The 12,765-nt window shown below is 39.7% G+C and overlaps 2 protein-coding genes across 2 annotated transcripts in view; one reads left to right on the forward strand and one right to left on the reverse strand.

Annotated features, from left to right (window-relative positions):
- Window positions 1-3,023: 3,023 nt before the first annotated feature.
- Window positions 3,024-7,777, reverse strand: tas1r1 (taste receptor, type 1, member 1). The gene is made up of 6 exons (XM_020620561.1): window positions 7,596-7,777; window positions 6,585-6,912; window positions 5,715-6,482; window positions 5,425-5,643; window positions 4,840-4,960; window positions 3,024-3,949 (listed from the first exon to the last, which is right to left on the reverse strand). The coding sequence occupies exons 1-6, from the start codon at window positions 7,775-7,777 to the stop codon at window positions 3,024-3,026; spliced, it is 2,544 nt and encodes an 847-aa protein (XP_020476217.1).
- Window positions 7,778-9,685: 1,908 nt separating this feature from the next.
- Window positions 9,686-12,765, forward strand: part of rprd1b (regulation of nuclear pre-mRNA domain containing 1B) — a 16,151-nt gene continuing 13,071 nt past the window's right edge. The window contains exons 1-2 of the mRNA XM_020617531.1: window positions 9,686-10,419; window positions 11,426-11,555. Of these exons, the coding sequence (XP_020473187.1) occupies window positions 10,269-10,419; window positions 11,426-11,555 (281 nt within the window). The 5' untranslated portion in view covers window positions 9,686-10,268. The remainder of the gene's footprint in view (window positions 10,420-11,425; window positions 11,556-12,765) is intronic.

A 12,765-nucleotide genomic window follows, 5' to 3' on the forward strand; every position in this document is an offset into this window, starting at 1 on the left:
AGAGCCACGGCAGCCGAGGCCCCGTGTGGAGGCTTTGCTAGAGACTCTGTCACACAGACACTCTGATACCTGAGGGGACCTGCTCTCCTTCACTGTGTAGGAAATCTATTTCCAGCTGCTCATCATATTGATGGACAAGTAGTAAAAGCGAAGGCTCAAACTCATTTGAAAATTTCCCTGCTTTGACTTCAATTCCCATCTGACATTTGCTTTTCCTTTGTGTTTAAAGCTGGAATTTGATTTTGAGTTATAATGGTTTTCTTAAAATTGCTGTTTACTCCACTGGAGTTTATCTTTAGACTGTTTGATGTACCAGTATATATCTCCCATACTGTGTTTTACTGACAGCTGAGAACATGTTGAGAATATTTCTCTTATACTTTTATATATGCCAGTACTTTATGAATCTGGATGATGATGATGATGATGTGTGTGTGTATGTGTGTGTGCGCAAGTGGTTGTACATGTTAAAATTTTGTAAGAGGATGTTGCTGTTTTGCTATCATGTTTAAGCTCTTAAAACTGATTTATAACATTTGTATGACAATTAAATAAAAAGATACAATCATTAAAAAAAATGGAATCCAGATTTTTATTCCAGGGACCATGTATAAGTATTTTTATTGTTAGAAAACTGATTTCCTTTTTAAATAAAGAAAATCTTCATACCAGCATTTATTTGACACATTTTCACCATGAAGCAGTTTAAAATTGTGCCGAGCTTGTGTTTATCTTAGAGGAAGTTGTGATGGTTACAGATACAAGGATGTTTTTGTAGTATGTGCATACAGACATGGTAAAGTTAAAATTCATGTTTAGACGTAAAATACATTTCTCTCCTTTGATTTAAATGTTAGGAAACATGTCAGTGTTTACTTAAATTCTGTTAATCCACAGCTCATTCCACAAAAACATAAAAGATGTACACAGATTAAAACACAACCAAAGTGTTGAGTGGCCTTACACACCAGTACTGTTTATAGCAAAAAGCTAAAGAAAGCTTTAAATAATGGAGGAAAAGAATCTGTTGGAATTTAGAAAAGTACAAATATGTTTAGTTGAAATCTAAATGTAAGTTATGATAAACACTTTCCTCGGCCCACCCATGCCTCTGTCTACACCCAGAGAAATTTAGACAGAATCACCAGCTTTTCCTGTCCTGACTGGTCTCTGCCAACAGCCTGATAGTCTCTTTATGTCTGAGAGCTGTGCTGATAATGGTCTTTTAACTGAAATGTTTATTTTTCTTTGCACTTTTTCTTCTGCTTGTGGAACTCATTCTCTAAGATGATCCCTAGTTAATGTATATTATCTCCACAAAAGACACAAGAGCAGATAGCCAGGTAGGCTCATGATTCAGCAATGAATTCAGTCTGACTCTTAAAATCCTGAAACTCTGAATATGTCTTTCTCCGAGTTTCTAGTGTGGTGAGTGGAGGAGATGCTGGTGAAGCAGGGAGTCATGTGAATGCAGGTGACATGAGCAGCTACTGTGGTGGAGCTTCTTTATTTTATAATGAACCATTAGCATAACAAAAACATTATAGCAATGGGACACACATAAATAACTCAGGGGTGACGCAATCACATGCTGACCAGTAAAGATAAAACCATATCAGACTGAGAATGATGAACTGTCATTCTCTTATCAGAGGCTGCTGCTTATCTCACACTCCAGTTACACATGGGAATAGAGGCAGCTCCTAATGTGCACCCAGGGAGTGATTCAAGATGGGATTTTATGCATTGGTGACATCCAGGGAAAAGCTATTGAATGTGTAAATTCATTACATGCAACTGTAAAATAATCCATATTTGTGGAACCAAGACATTCCCTTGGCTTTCCATTGTATTAACTAAAATGTTTTCCTTTAATTTCTCTTCCAAAAAATTTAAAAAACACCAAAAAGTTCATTTTCTAATAAGATGATGCTGTTTAGAAAAATGTAGATAACCTAAAACTTTCAATATGTGGGAACTGAAATAAACACTTCCACTCTGCTGAAAGTGAAGGTTTAATGGCATCTACTGTACAGTTTTTTTTAATTCTGCTCCACCTCTAACATCAACTTTACTCCCAGCAATAGCAATCAAAGGAAGTGTGGGAAAGATAATAAAACCTCTGTAATCTTCCCAGTATCACCTTGCTCTAGTCGTTGGTGCGCTGACAATAAAACTCCTGTTTGTTCACTCATGGCACACTTCGATTGTTGACTGAGGGTATTAAGCTGTGAGAGGGCCGACAGACTGTGGGAAAGCTAAGCTCGGACTCTACTCACACATTTACTGGTCAATAGCGCTGACCTCCCAGCCACAAAAGGCCTTTTCATCTCTCCCGTCAAACAACAGCCAACAGCAGCACTGTGACTGTGACTGTGTGTGTGTTTGTGTGGTTGCACAGGCACATAGACACAAGACAAGCCAACTGTGTATATATTTGATATGTAATGAGATATTTATGCCATACTGCTTTTCTGAAACTTTTTCTTTGACCAGCTGCCAGTTGTTGAATTCCTGAAAAGGTGATCATGTCTCTTGTTTTGTCGACCGAAGCTAAGTAGGTAAGTTCATCACTGAATTGCTCCAAGACAAGTAAAAATGGATTCCAGGAATTTATGCACAAAGATGTCAGATTTATTCTATTATTGTATTGTTATTATTATTCTTTTTGTTATATATCAGCATTATATCCTTCCATCCATCCATTATCTATATCGCTTAGTCCCGAACGGGGTCGCAGCGGGGCTGGAGCCAATCCCAGCCGACATCGGGCGAGAGGCGGGGGACACCAAGCCAGAATTACTGATCTGTATGTGAGTATGACCTCTGACCTTCCTATGTAGATCCAGTGAAAAGAGAATTTCCCCAACTGAGACCAATCTTATACAGCTTTATTTGTGCACATACAATAAACAAGTGAACCCAGAAAAACATAAAACTGGCCATGGTGCTCACATTATTTTTCCTGTTTTATTTGTAGCTACCCTTTATCTACCTGTCATTGAATAAAATTGTTTTAGGCTTTATTGTTTGCTCATGGTATACATTTGAATGCAGTTTTGGAAATGGGCAGTTGTATTCATTTGTGGCTTCAGAACAATTATATAGATTTTGGGGAAGAAGTAGCCTGCAAGAAAGGCCAGCACGCTGAAGAGTATGGCAACTACGTTAGCAGCCATGGTGAATTGGTTTCTGCTGATGAGGTAGAGAGTGAAGAAGCTAATCCAGGAGATCATGAACACCATGAGGCTGAAGGTGATGCACTTGGCCTCATTGTAGTTGGCAGGAAGGTCTTTTCCCATGTAGCTGAAAGAGAAGCAGAGTATAGTGAGCAGTGAGACATAAACTAGCTCTATGCCAGTACCAGGTGAAAAGTTGTTACTACACTCCAGGATGATTTTGTCATCATAGAAAGCAAGATCCCGGGATGGTCTGGCAGGGCTGAGGGACATGTGGATCACAGAAATGAGCAAAATGGTAATGGACACCAGGAAAATGGTAAACTCTGGCCTGTGTTTTTTGGCCCACTTGTCATATGCCAGCGGCAGCTTGGACGCAAATTTAAAAATGCAGACGACCTGGAGGGCGCGCACAGTGATGCAGGCCAGGCACACAGTGAAGCTGAAGATGAATAGGCGATTCCTGAGGATGCAGGCCAGAGGAGATGGCTGGCCAAAATGGCATAAAGAGCTCATGGCAGCAACAGTCAGGGCTGCCAGCATTAGGAGGCAGGTTTGACCTCCGGCAGACTTGGCCACAGGTGTATTCAGGTTGAGCAGAAGGATTACTGCAGTGCTGGAGGTCATGAGAAGACAGCTGGCCAGAAAGAACAGTAGGACGATGGAGAGGTGGTCATCCCAGGCAAGCAGCACGACAGTCCTGTTCAGACACCGATCACTGCCCGGAGGAGCCCACTGCTCCGGCAGACACTGCTGGCATTTAGTGGGTTCTGAGGAAGAGAAACAGAGTAGAAGAGAGAATGTGGGATGTAAAAGCTGAGCTGGGTTTTGTCCAGTGTGAAGTTGTTCAAATTTAACATTAGTGAGTTAACCCAAGATTAGATGCTTTTGTCTAAAAGAAAAAAAAACCATAGCAAATACATTGCTAGGAGTGGTAAACTGCATTTTAGGCACAGCAACCCCTTTCAAAAAGCTCACTTCAAGCTGTTTGGATCCTGCATTAGGCAATAGTATGAGCACCACCTGCTGGTCCACTTCAGACACAACACCTGGAAAATATACCTTTATACACTGCTGTGGTGGAGTTTTGGTCATTTTGTTCGCTTTGTTTAAATTGGATATTAGTTAATTCCTAAGTTTTAAGCAGACTACAGTAGGAAACCTATACTGAAGGATTACAAGACTTAAAAGAGCTGTCACTTCTTCCCTGTTGTCTCTCTTGTGTTTGTGTGATTTCTGTCCTGACTCATGGACTGCCTGACTGATTGATGCTTTTTGTCTTGCACTTCAATTTTAATAATTTAAGTGTAATTTTAGTATGTCTACAGGGTACATAGTCTTTGTTGCACCACTGATGATGCTACAGTAACAATCAAGGTCAAAACATACAGTATAACCGGTTTGTACGATGTATTCAATTTCAGAAATGTTGGCTCATTCAGTTTCCCATCTTTGCCATTACAGAACAGGTGGGTTTTTGACATTCTTAATCTTTCCAATTTCATTTAGCACTTTCATTTATTTAGGACATTTAATCTTACTCTATGCAGCAAACATCACATTTAGGAAACACCTTTTCATCTGCCCTGGTCCTATTTATTTTTTGTCTGAATATTTTTCAGGTTCTTTGTTTTTTATAAACGTATTTACAGTATTTTACCACTTTCGTTGAGGAAGGTGGCAGCCGGACATTTCAGGCAGTCGAAGCAGCACTTGTGCTGCCCGGTCAGCAGCTTCTTGTAGCCTTTCGAGCAAGGTGTAGAGCAGATGGACAGTGGCACCTCAACAGGGAGTTCAGAAAAATTATAATCATCTTTATTTGTTTAGGTAATCTCACTGAGATTGATGTCCAAAATGAAAAGTGTACTCTCATTTATTGCAATGAAATTCCTTTGGAATTCATTGCACTTAAATGATGCAAAGTACTGAAAGTTCAGTGTTTTGCTGCAGTGTATCAATAGACCTTGCTTTTAAAATAAGAGGTTCTACAAATTATTAATTTATGATTGCATAGGTGTTTCATTAAAAATTATATTGGAATAAATATTTTCTGTTGTAAATTTGAACTATTTCTTTGTTCGGGGCTTTCTGCAGCAATCAAAACAATTTGTTTACATTCAGAATTTCATCAATTCATAAACCCAGTTTTAGATTTCTCACTAATAGCTGTACCATATTTGATCCAAATGAAATCTTGAAAGGAGAAAACTAAAAACTTAAAAAAATAACATACAAAGAGTCTTACTGGGCGTGAGTCTCCTGTGTCATACCACTCAATCTGATCATCATCAACTGTGAGTGTAATGGGATATGGGCTGAAGGAGCCCACCAGTCTAAGAGACCAGTCTGTTCCCCTCCAAATCCAGGAAATGATGTCATATCCAGTGGGTGGGTCACCATTCGCATCAAAGTAAACAGAGGTGTTTCCCAGCAAGAACCGTACCTCCTTGAGCCTCGAGAGAAGCTGAAGTAGAAAGGAAAATGTCAGTGCCTGACAAATTATAGTTTTTCAAACACAAGTTTACATCTGCTCACCTCCCATGGATGAACCCTCATCCTCTGGCACTCTCCAGAATCACACCCTAGAGTCTGGTGCAGAGCATGAGCCACAGCATACACCGCTTTATAAACATTGAAAGAGGAGGTGATGTCATATTTCTCCAGTAAGAAGTTCTTCCTGGTGAGGCTGTACAGGTCTGAGCTCTGCAGACAGTCATTGCCTGGGCTTGTGGAGCCGTTAGAGAGTTTCTGGGTGTCACTCTGCTCCATCACATCCAATACCTTTTTCTCAAACTCCTCAAAACCAGGCATAACTGCATTTTGGATGGAGATGCCGATCACAGTGCCAATGGTGTGGATCCTAGGAATGCTCGAAATAAGAGTAGCCGCTGACCAGTCCTCTGTCCCAATCCACACCTTCTTTCTCACATTCTGCTCTATGATAAATGGGAAGAAGCCACTGAGTATTGACTTGCTGGAGAAGACTACAATGGTGGTAACTTTGGTCAACAGTATGCTGTCCACCATGCTCCTCATAGTTTGGACTGTGTCATCTCTGAGTGTGGGGATGATTCCTTGGTAGGCTATGCAGATATTGTAGTCTGGTGCTTGCTGGGACAGGCTCTGCATGCCCTGCAGGCCATAGTCATTGTCACTGCCCAAGAGAGCAATCCATGTCCAGTTGAAATGAATTAACAGCTGGATCATAGCTGCCACCTGGTTCTTGTCGTTGGGAATTGTGCGGAAAAAGGATGGATAGAGGAACTTGTTGCTCAGCATTTGATTTGATGCTTCATAAGAGATCTACAATGGAGGATAAAGGATGCGAAAGATGATTTTTTTGTTGTATGCAAGCCTTTCCATATCAAAATTCAAGGACAATCATTAAGACTTTTTATAACTTACCTCTGGTATAAGATAAGCGCCGAGCAGTGCAGCAGGGGTGAATGCTTTACTGCTGCTGTCTGGCCCAATTACAGCCACTGCACTTTGACTGTTGTCATAGGCTGGATCTGTGCCTCCCTCTGTCCCAGGTGTGGAGGGGCTCTGGTAGTGCTGCATCAGCAGGTCCAGTGTGGCCAAGACACTGGCTGGTCCTGAGCAGATGTCGTACATCTGGTAGCCCAGCTTCACTCCTGGTAAAAGAGCCTGTGGTCCAGTGCTGTTATTGATTTCTTCTACAGCAAATCTCATGGCTTGCATCAGGTGAAAGCCATGTTTATTGGGTGGATTTCTAGAGGACGTAACATGTAAAAAGGAAACTGAACGAACAATACCATAATAACATTAACAATGCAGTGGAAAGAAAATGTATGTGAACTCTTTGGAATAATCTGATATTCATCTAAATAACAAGATAAACAAAATGTGATTTAACTAAAAACTCATGAACAATTATAATTTTGTGCCTTCACTGAGCACACATAATAAACACCCAACCTGCTTATTGTTTTATATATACATACACACATACACAAGACATATATTTTACAAGGCATGGTTCATATGAGCTGGTGCTTCTTGTGAATAGCAAACTCAAAATGCTTCAGTGTTTTTTATAAGTCATAAGCTGAGTAGCTCTGACCTGAACCTCCAGTCTTGTTTCATTGATTGAACTCCGAATTTGACTCCATTTAGCTTTTGTTAATAGGGCTCTACCGATTTACATTCTTTCTCCAACCTACACTGTATTCAGTATTGGCAAGAACAATACAATGATTTGGTGTTATCATTTGTCCAAATGGATTCTTTGTTTATAATAGCAACTTAGGTAAAGATTTGAAAACGTATATACAAAGACTTCACTTACTTCTTCTTGCTACAGTATTTGGGTTAATGTTAAAACCACAGCACCAGTGAGATACATTTGATCGGTGGAGTTGGAGGTTTCCTGCCTAGTAAAACTGTAAAACTCACTTGTCACATGGGCCCAAAGCAGGCAAAGTAGCAGGTGGTCCATCTGTGTTGTGCAGAGGAAACAGTCCAGCAATAGAGAAGTTGCCCTGCAGTTGCATCCCCTGTCCCTGAGAAGTGTAATCCAGTTCCCCGTCAGCTAGCTGCAACAGCCAGCCTAAGAAAAAGAACACAGCACCAGACATATCCGCCAGACTTCACCTCCACCTCGCACACGCTGCTGTAGAAGCTCAGTGTGATTTGCAAAACGGACCAGGGGCTGTTTTTCAAAGTGTGGATTGATGTGGGGATGGATGAGAGGATCCCTTTTGCATCTTTCCAGGGAGTGTTAGTTGAGTGAAGTGCATTTGCATGTCTAATTTGTTTGTGTGACTGTAGAGTTAACCTCCTAATAAAATGAACTGCCTAAATGTAATAAGACATGAAGAGATGGACTCTTGAGAGAGGAAGGCAGTGATTTAATCAAACAATACCAAGGCTTTGGTCTTCAAACCTTCATCAAGACAAGAATTTGACAAAAGTTGTCTCTTGTGAAAGATATTGTTATGTCAATAAGATTTTTACCAGGTAAAATAAAATTTTAAACTACATTATTCCACCTTAAAAAAATAAGTTAACATTGCAGAAACTTGTGATTCTGAGAACAAACAAGACATTTTGTGAGCAAATGCCATCACGTGAACATTAACAGTTACAACAGTTTCAAGTTTTATGTGGTTAACAACACACTTTTAGTTAAATTTCACAATGGATTTGTTTGGCTACTCGTGGATGAATACTGGACTGTATTTTCGATCTATTTGGTGATTATGACTTTCCAAAGCACTTACTACAGTTTGTTCCAAGTCTCATACTTGGAGTCAATTATTTTACATTTATATGTATACACACACTAGAACAGAGAAGACAAACCAGTAGATACAGGACATTAATATTGACCAAAGTTTTTTTTCTGTTGTATGGGTGTGAGATTTTTTTTGTCCAACTCTGTTCAGTCTATGGAAAAATGTGCAAGTTTCAGCCGCGATTTGTTGTGAAATTAAAATGTTTGCTGTGGAAAAGGTCTGTCTTCATGACTTAATGTTACACATGTTTTTCTGCCTAGTTAAAATGTCTATCGTGAAAAGGACTTGTGGAGGTGTGGCTTAATTTGCCTTTTGGTTGATATTTGAGGCTCATTTAGTTAAATACACGGGCTGTACTAACATGCAATTTGCCTGATGCTCACCTGTGTGCAGGAACCAAACCCACTGTTTTGAAAGGACTATTGTGCATTTTTTCAGCCACAATATTATAGAGGCAAATGAACATAAACATTTGCATGTCTGTTTAAACACAAGGATTTGGGAGAAATAATTTGTTCAAGCTTTACCATTTCACCGATATTTGGCATGGGTTTGTGATCAATTCTATTCAAATAAGTCTGAAGCAGCTGACTGTAAACCACTAAAATGTAACAGTTGGTTTAATAGCAAAATGTAAAATTTCATCACACAGACGAGTTCAATAAACAACAGACCCATTAATACATAAGACTGGATTCAGTAATTGCTGTTTTATTGTTATATATAGGCCTATATTTTATTAAAATAGTATTCTTTGACAAATGACAGTTTACCTAATGACAGAACATATTTAGACTTTTTATAACAGGAAAATTCCAGGTGTAAATATTAACATTAATGATAACTCCTGTCCATGTTACATTTATAGGATAAATAAAAGTTTTATGTAACTCAAATAGATTTTTAGGAGGTTTTTTTTTTAGTTCTCTATCAGCCTTACTTTTTAAAAAACTGAATCAAGGGTTCATAATGAGATTAAAGTGCCTTCTTCATAATGTTCCTAGAATACAGTGATGTCCTGACTTTTTAGAAATGCTATAACTCTTCTCTATTGTGTCCAAAAAAGCTAAATTCCTTTTTAAGATAATGTTTTTTCCATCCAACTATAATCATAATAACATGTTATCCAGCTCCTTGGCATGACATTATTTGTAGGACATAGGGTGACAATGAGCCATACTGATATTTTATTTTCATCTCTGGATAACACCATTGGATCTATCAATGAATAAAGCGGGAGGTGGTGGCCGGCTCTGTTTGCGTCACTATTACGCGACGCACATGTCTGAGGTGAAAGTGCAAACTTCCATTTTTTAGAAATAATCTTCCTGAATAGTTAGGCAAGCAAACAGAAACTTTTGAGTTTCACCGGTACGTTTTAGCAGCTTTGTTTCATCTGTTTGCACGGCAGACGTATTCTACGCTATATTTTAGACGCTCAGTTTGTTTAAACTCGGGTTAAAGCGCGCCAAGCTCAGGCCTACCCTGGTCTGCAGATGGCTGCTTAGCACGGCTGGCTAACATTAGCCGTAGCTGTAAACAAACACAACGGACAGCGGCGAGAAGAAACAACTGCTGATACTCGACCTCACACCCTGGAGGTTTGTTCAACAAATCGGGTCAACAGTTCAACTGGATAAAAAGCTAGTATCACGTTAGAAACATAACTTCAGGAGGAGCTGGCAGCAGGAGGCAGTTTGATACTGCTCATCTGGACACAACTTCAGTTTTGATGACAGTGCGAGTTTCTCCAAAGTAGTTCGGAGGTCAGTCGCTGTGGAGCGGGTCGGGTCAGTCGGCTCACAGGGGAAAAACACACACAAACACCGGCATGTCGTCCTTTTCTGAGTCGGCCCTGGAGAAGAAGCTGTCGGAGCTGAGCAGCTCGCAGCAGAGCGTCCAGACACTGTCTCTCTGGATCATCCACCACCGCAAACACTCGGGCCTCATCGTGAAAGTGTGGCACAGAGAGCTAAAGAAAGGTGAGTCAATAATACCTACTGCTTGCAGCCAAGCATACAAAATACACTGTGCAACAAAACAAGGTCCTGGTAACGGTAAACTACAAAGCCTAAGGGTTAAGTGAAGGTGTAGTTGTGTCATTTCATAACAGAGTAACAGTCCACTCATTGGTTTGTAACAGAAACTGGTAAAGAGGGGGCATTTAAAAAAAAAAGTAAAGACCAATATGTAAAGACAGGCAGTTTTTTTTGAATAGGGTCCTTATATGCAAACCTGCCCAGTGCTTACATATCCAACATAGAAAAAATATTCAAAATATGAGATGTTACATATAGTGTCCACCAGAGGTTGCTTTTCTAATGAAAGGTCATTGTCAAATACTACACCTAGATTTCTGCATGCAGGTTTGACATTTGTAGACAGGAAGAAAAGATGGCTTTGCAAAATTTGAAGACTTTGGAGGACATTGTTTTCAATGTTTTGGGACATATAGTGCTTTATTTGTGACAGACAAGATTATAGCTGATGAAAATTACCTTGTTCATCATAAATCATGGTTTCATTACTAGTGTATTTTTATTATTCCTCCAGATAAATAACCATATCTAGCCAGCATTTTGTCATAATGACATTCTGCCACGTGCTTCAGTTTAATAGGCTGTTTTTTTTTTAATATTAGCAATAAATGTCAGGTTTTTATGTTAGTTGCTTAACATCAAACATTTCTTTTTAGTTGTAGGTTCACTATTTTGTTGTGACAGCGACACAGGGTATAATCCATTGAAGATGAGGCAGAGAGGACACTGAATATAGACTGAATTACCCTGATAATCATTCTGAAATGCCATTCAGTCTCAGTTAATTGAATTACTGAAGTAGAGCACACAGGCATATACAGAAATATATAATAAAAATATAATTTGAATGTTTTGGCCATCACAGATTAAGATTGCAGTGCAAGAATTAATTGTTATTGTTAAATCATGAAATATAATGATTTATATTTATTTTTAATGTGTCCTCCAGCCAAAAGCAGCAGGAAGCTGACGTTCCTGTATCTGGCCAATGATGTCATCCAGAACAGCAAGAAGAAAGGGCCAGAGTTCACCAAAGACTTTGAGTCTGTCCTCGTTGACGCCTGTTCACATGTTGCCAGGTAGATATTAATGTGATACACTAGCAGCCTGAAGCCTTTTGAGAAACTGTTAAATAATTAGTATGTGGTGATTTGTTACATTTTATGCCTCCGTGCTAACGATAACCACTGCCGGGGGTATTATGTTTTTGGGTTGGCCATTTGTCCGGCCCATTTTTGTGAGCACGATATGCCAGGAATGGAATGTCATTACAACTGGCACAAATGCCCATGGATGAACTGACTACAATTTGTAGGTCAAAGGTCAAGGTCGGTATGATTTTAAATAGGGATGCACCAGTACCACTTTTTTTCAGACTAAGTACGAGTACTTAGGTTTGAGTACTCCCCGATACCAAGTACCTAATGATGCAGTTTCTACTATAAAAAAACTACAATTACCATATAAGTGCAATGACTGTAGAGACAGTTTTTAATTTCATGAGATTTACTTCCTGATAGTGATTAAATAGAATATCCTATGTAACAGGAGGCTGCGCAAATTACCTGAAAACTTTCTGTGATCACAAACACAGCACTGCCACCATTCCTACTGAATAACACGTAACTGGCTGGGTTTCTGTAGCCTGCTACACAGCATACTGTAATACAGTGGAGTTTAACCTTTTTAGGAGTGCGACCCAGTGTTGGGATGTAATGATTTCACAACCTCGCAACCACAACGTCACAGTTTAGAAGCGCATATTATCACAGTCAGTAATTTAAATGTTTAATTTAACGAGGCTACATGCTTTTATGTTAAACTGGCTGCCGTCTGTGGCTCCAACCTGTCCTCTCTGCTGGACACACACCTGCTCTGCTGCAGAGGAGCTGCTGGTCTCAGCCTCCAAGTCCACAAGAACTCAACCCATTTTCATACACAGAGCTAATTTGACGTTGCCCTTAACTACATAAAGTTAGCGTTTGTTTTCTTCCCGTTCACAGAAGTTCACTACAATCAGCAGAACGAGCACCATGGTGGTTTTAGCGGAATGAACAAGACCGTGCATTTTAAGAGGGAGAGTGAAGATGTCACATTCCTGCAACTTTGTTGTTGTGCTCTGTTTCTTCAACAGGTGTTTGATTAATTATTCTCTCCATTACTGTTGATTTTCTTGCACATATACAGTGTTGACATCTGTGTAAAATGCAGCCTCGTGTGTGTGTGTGAGACGGGGAGGGAGGGGCGCTCACACAAACACAACAGAGAAGCTGAGCTCATAGTCGGCTT

This window comes from Monopterus albus, unplaced genomic scaffold (assembly GCF_001952655.1).
Source record: "Monopterus albus unplaced genomic scaffold, M_albus_1.0 scaffold6.1, whole genome shotgun sequence".
Taxonomy (NCBI): Eukaryota; Metazoa; Chordata; class Actinopteri; order Synbranchiformes; family Synbranchidae; genus Monopterus; species Monopterus albus.

What these genes read in the sequence shown, in the direction of transcription:
- tas1r1 (XM_020620561.1), bottom strand. Translation starts at nt 7,777, where the DNA reads ATGTCTGGTGCTGTGTTCTTTTTCTTAGGCTGGCTGTTGCAGCTAGCT. An exon ending in GCGCTTATCTTATACCAGAG is followed by an intron (nt 6,483 to 6,584) that starts GTAAGTTATAAA and finishes CCTCCATTGTAG; the next exon opens with ATCTCTTATGAAGCATCAAA. An exon ending in ACACAGGAGACTCACGCCCA is followed by an intron (nt 4,961 to 5,424) that starts GTAAGACTCTTT and finishes CTCCCTGTTGAG; the next exon opens with GTGCCACTGTCCATCTGCTC.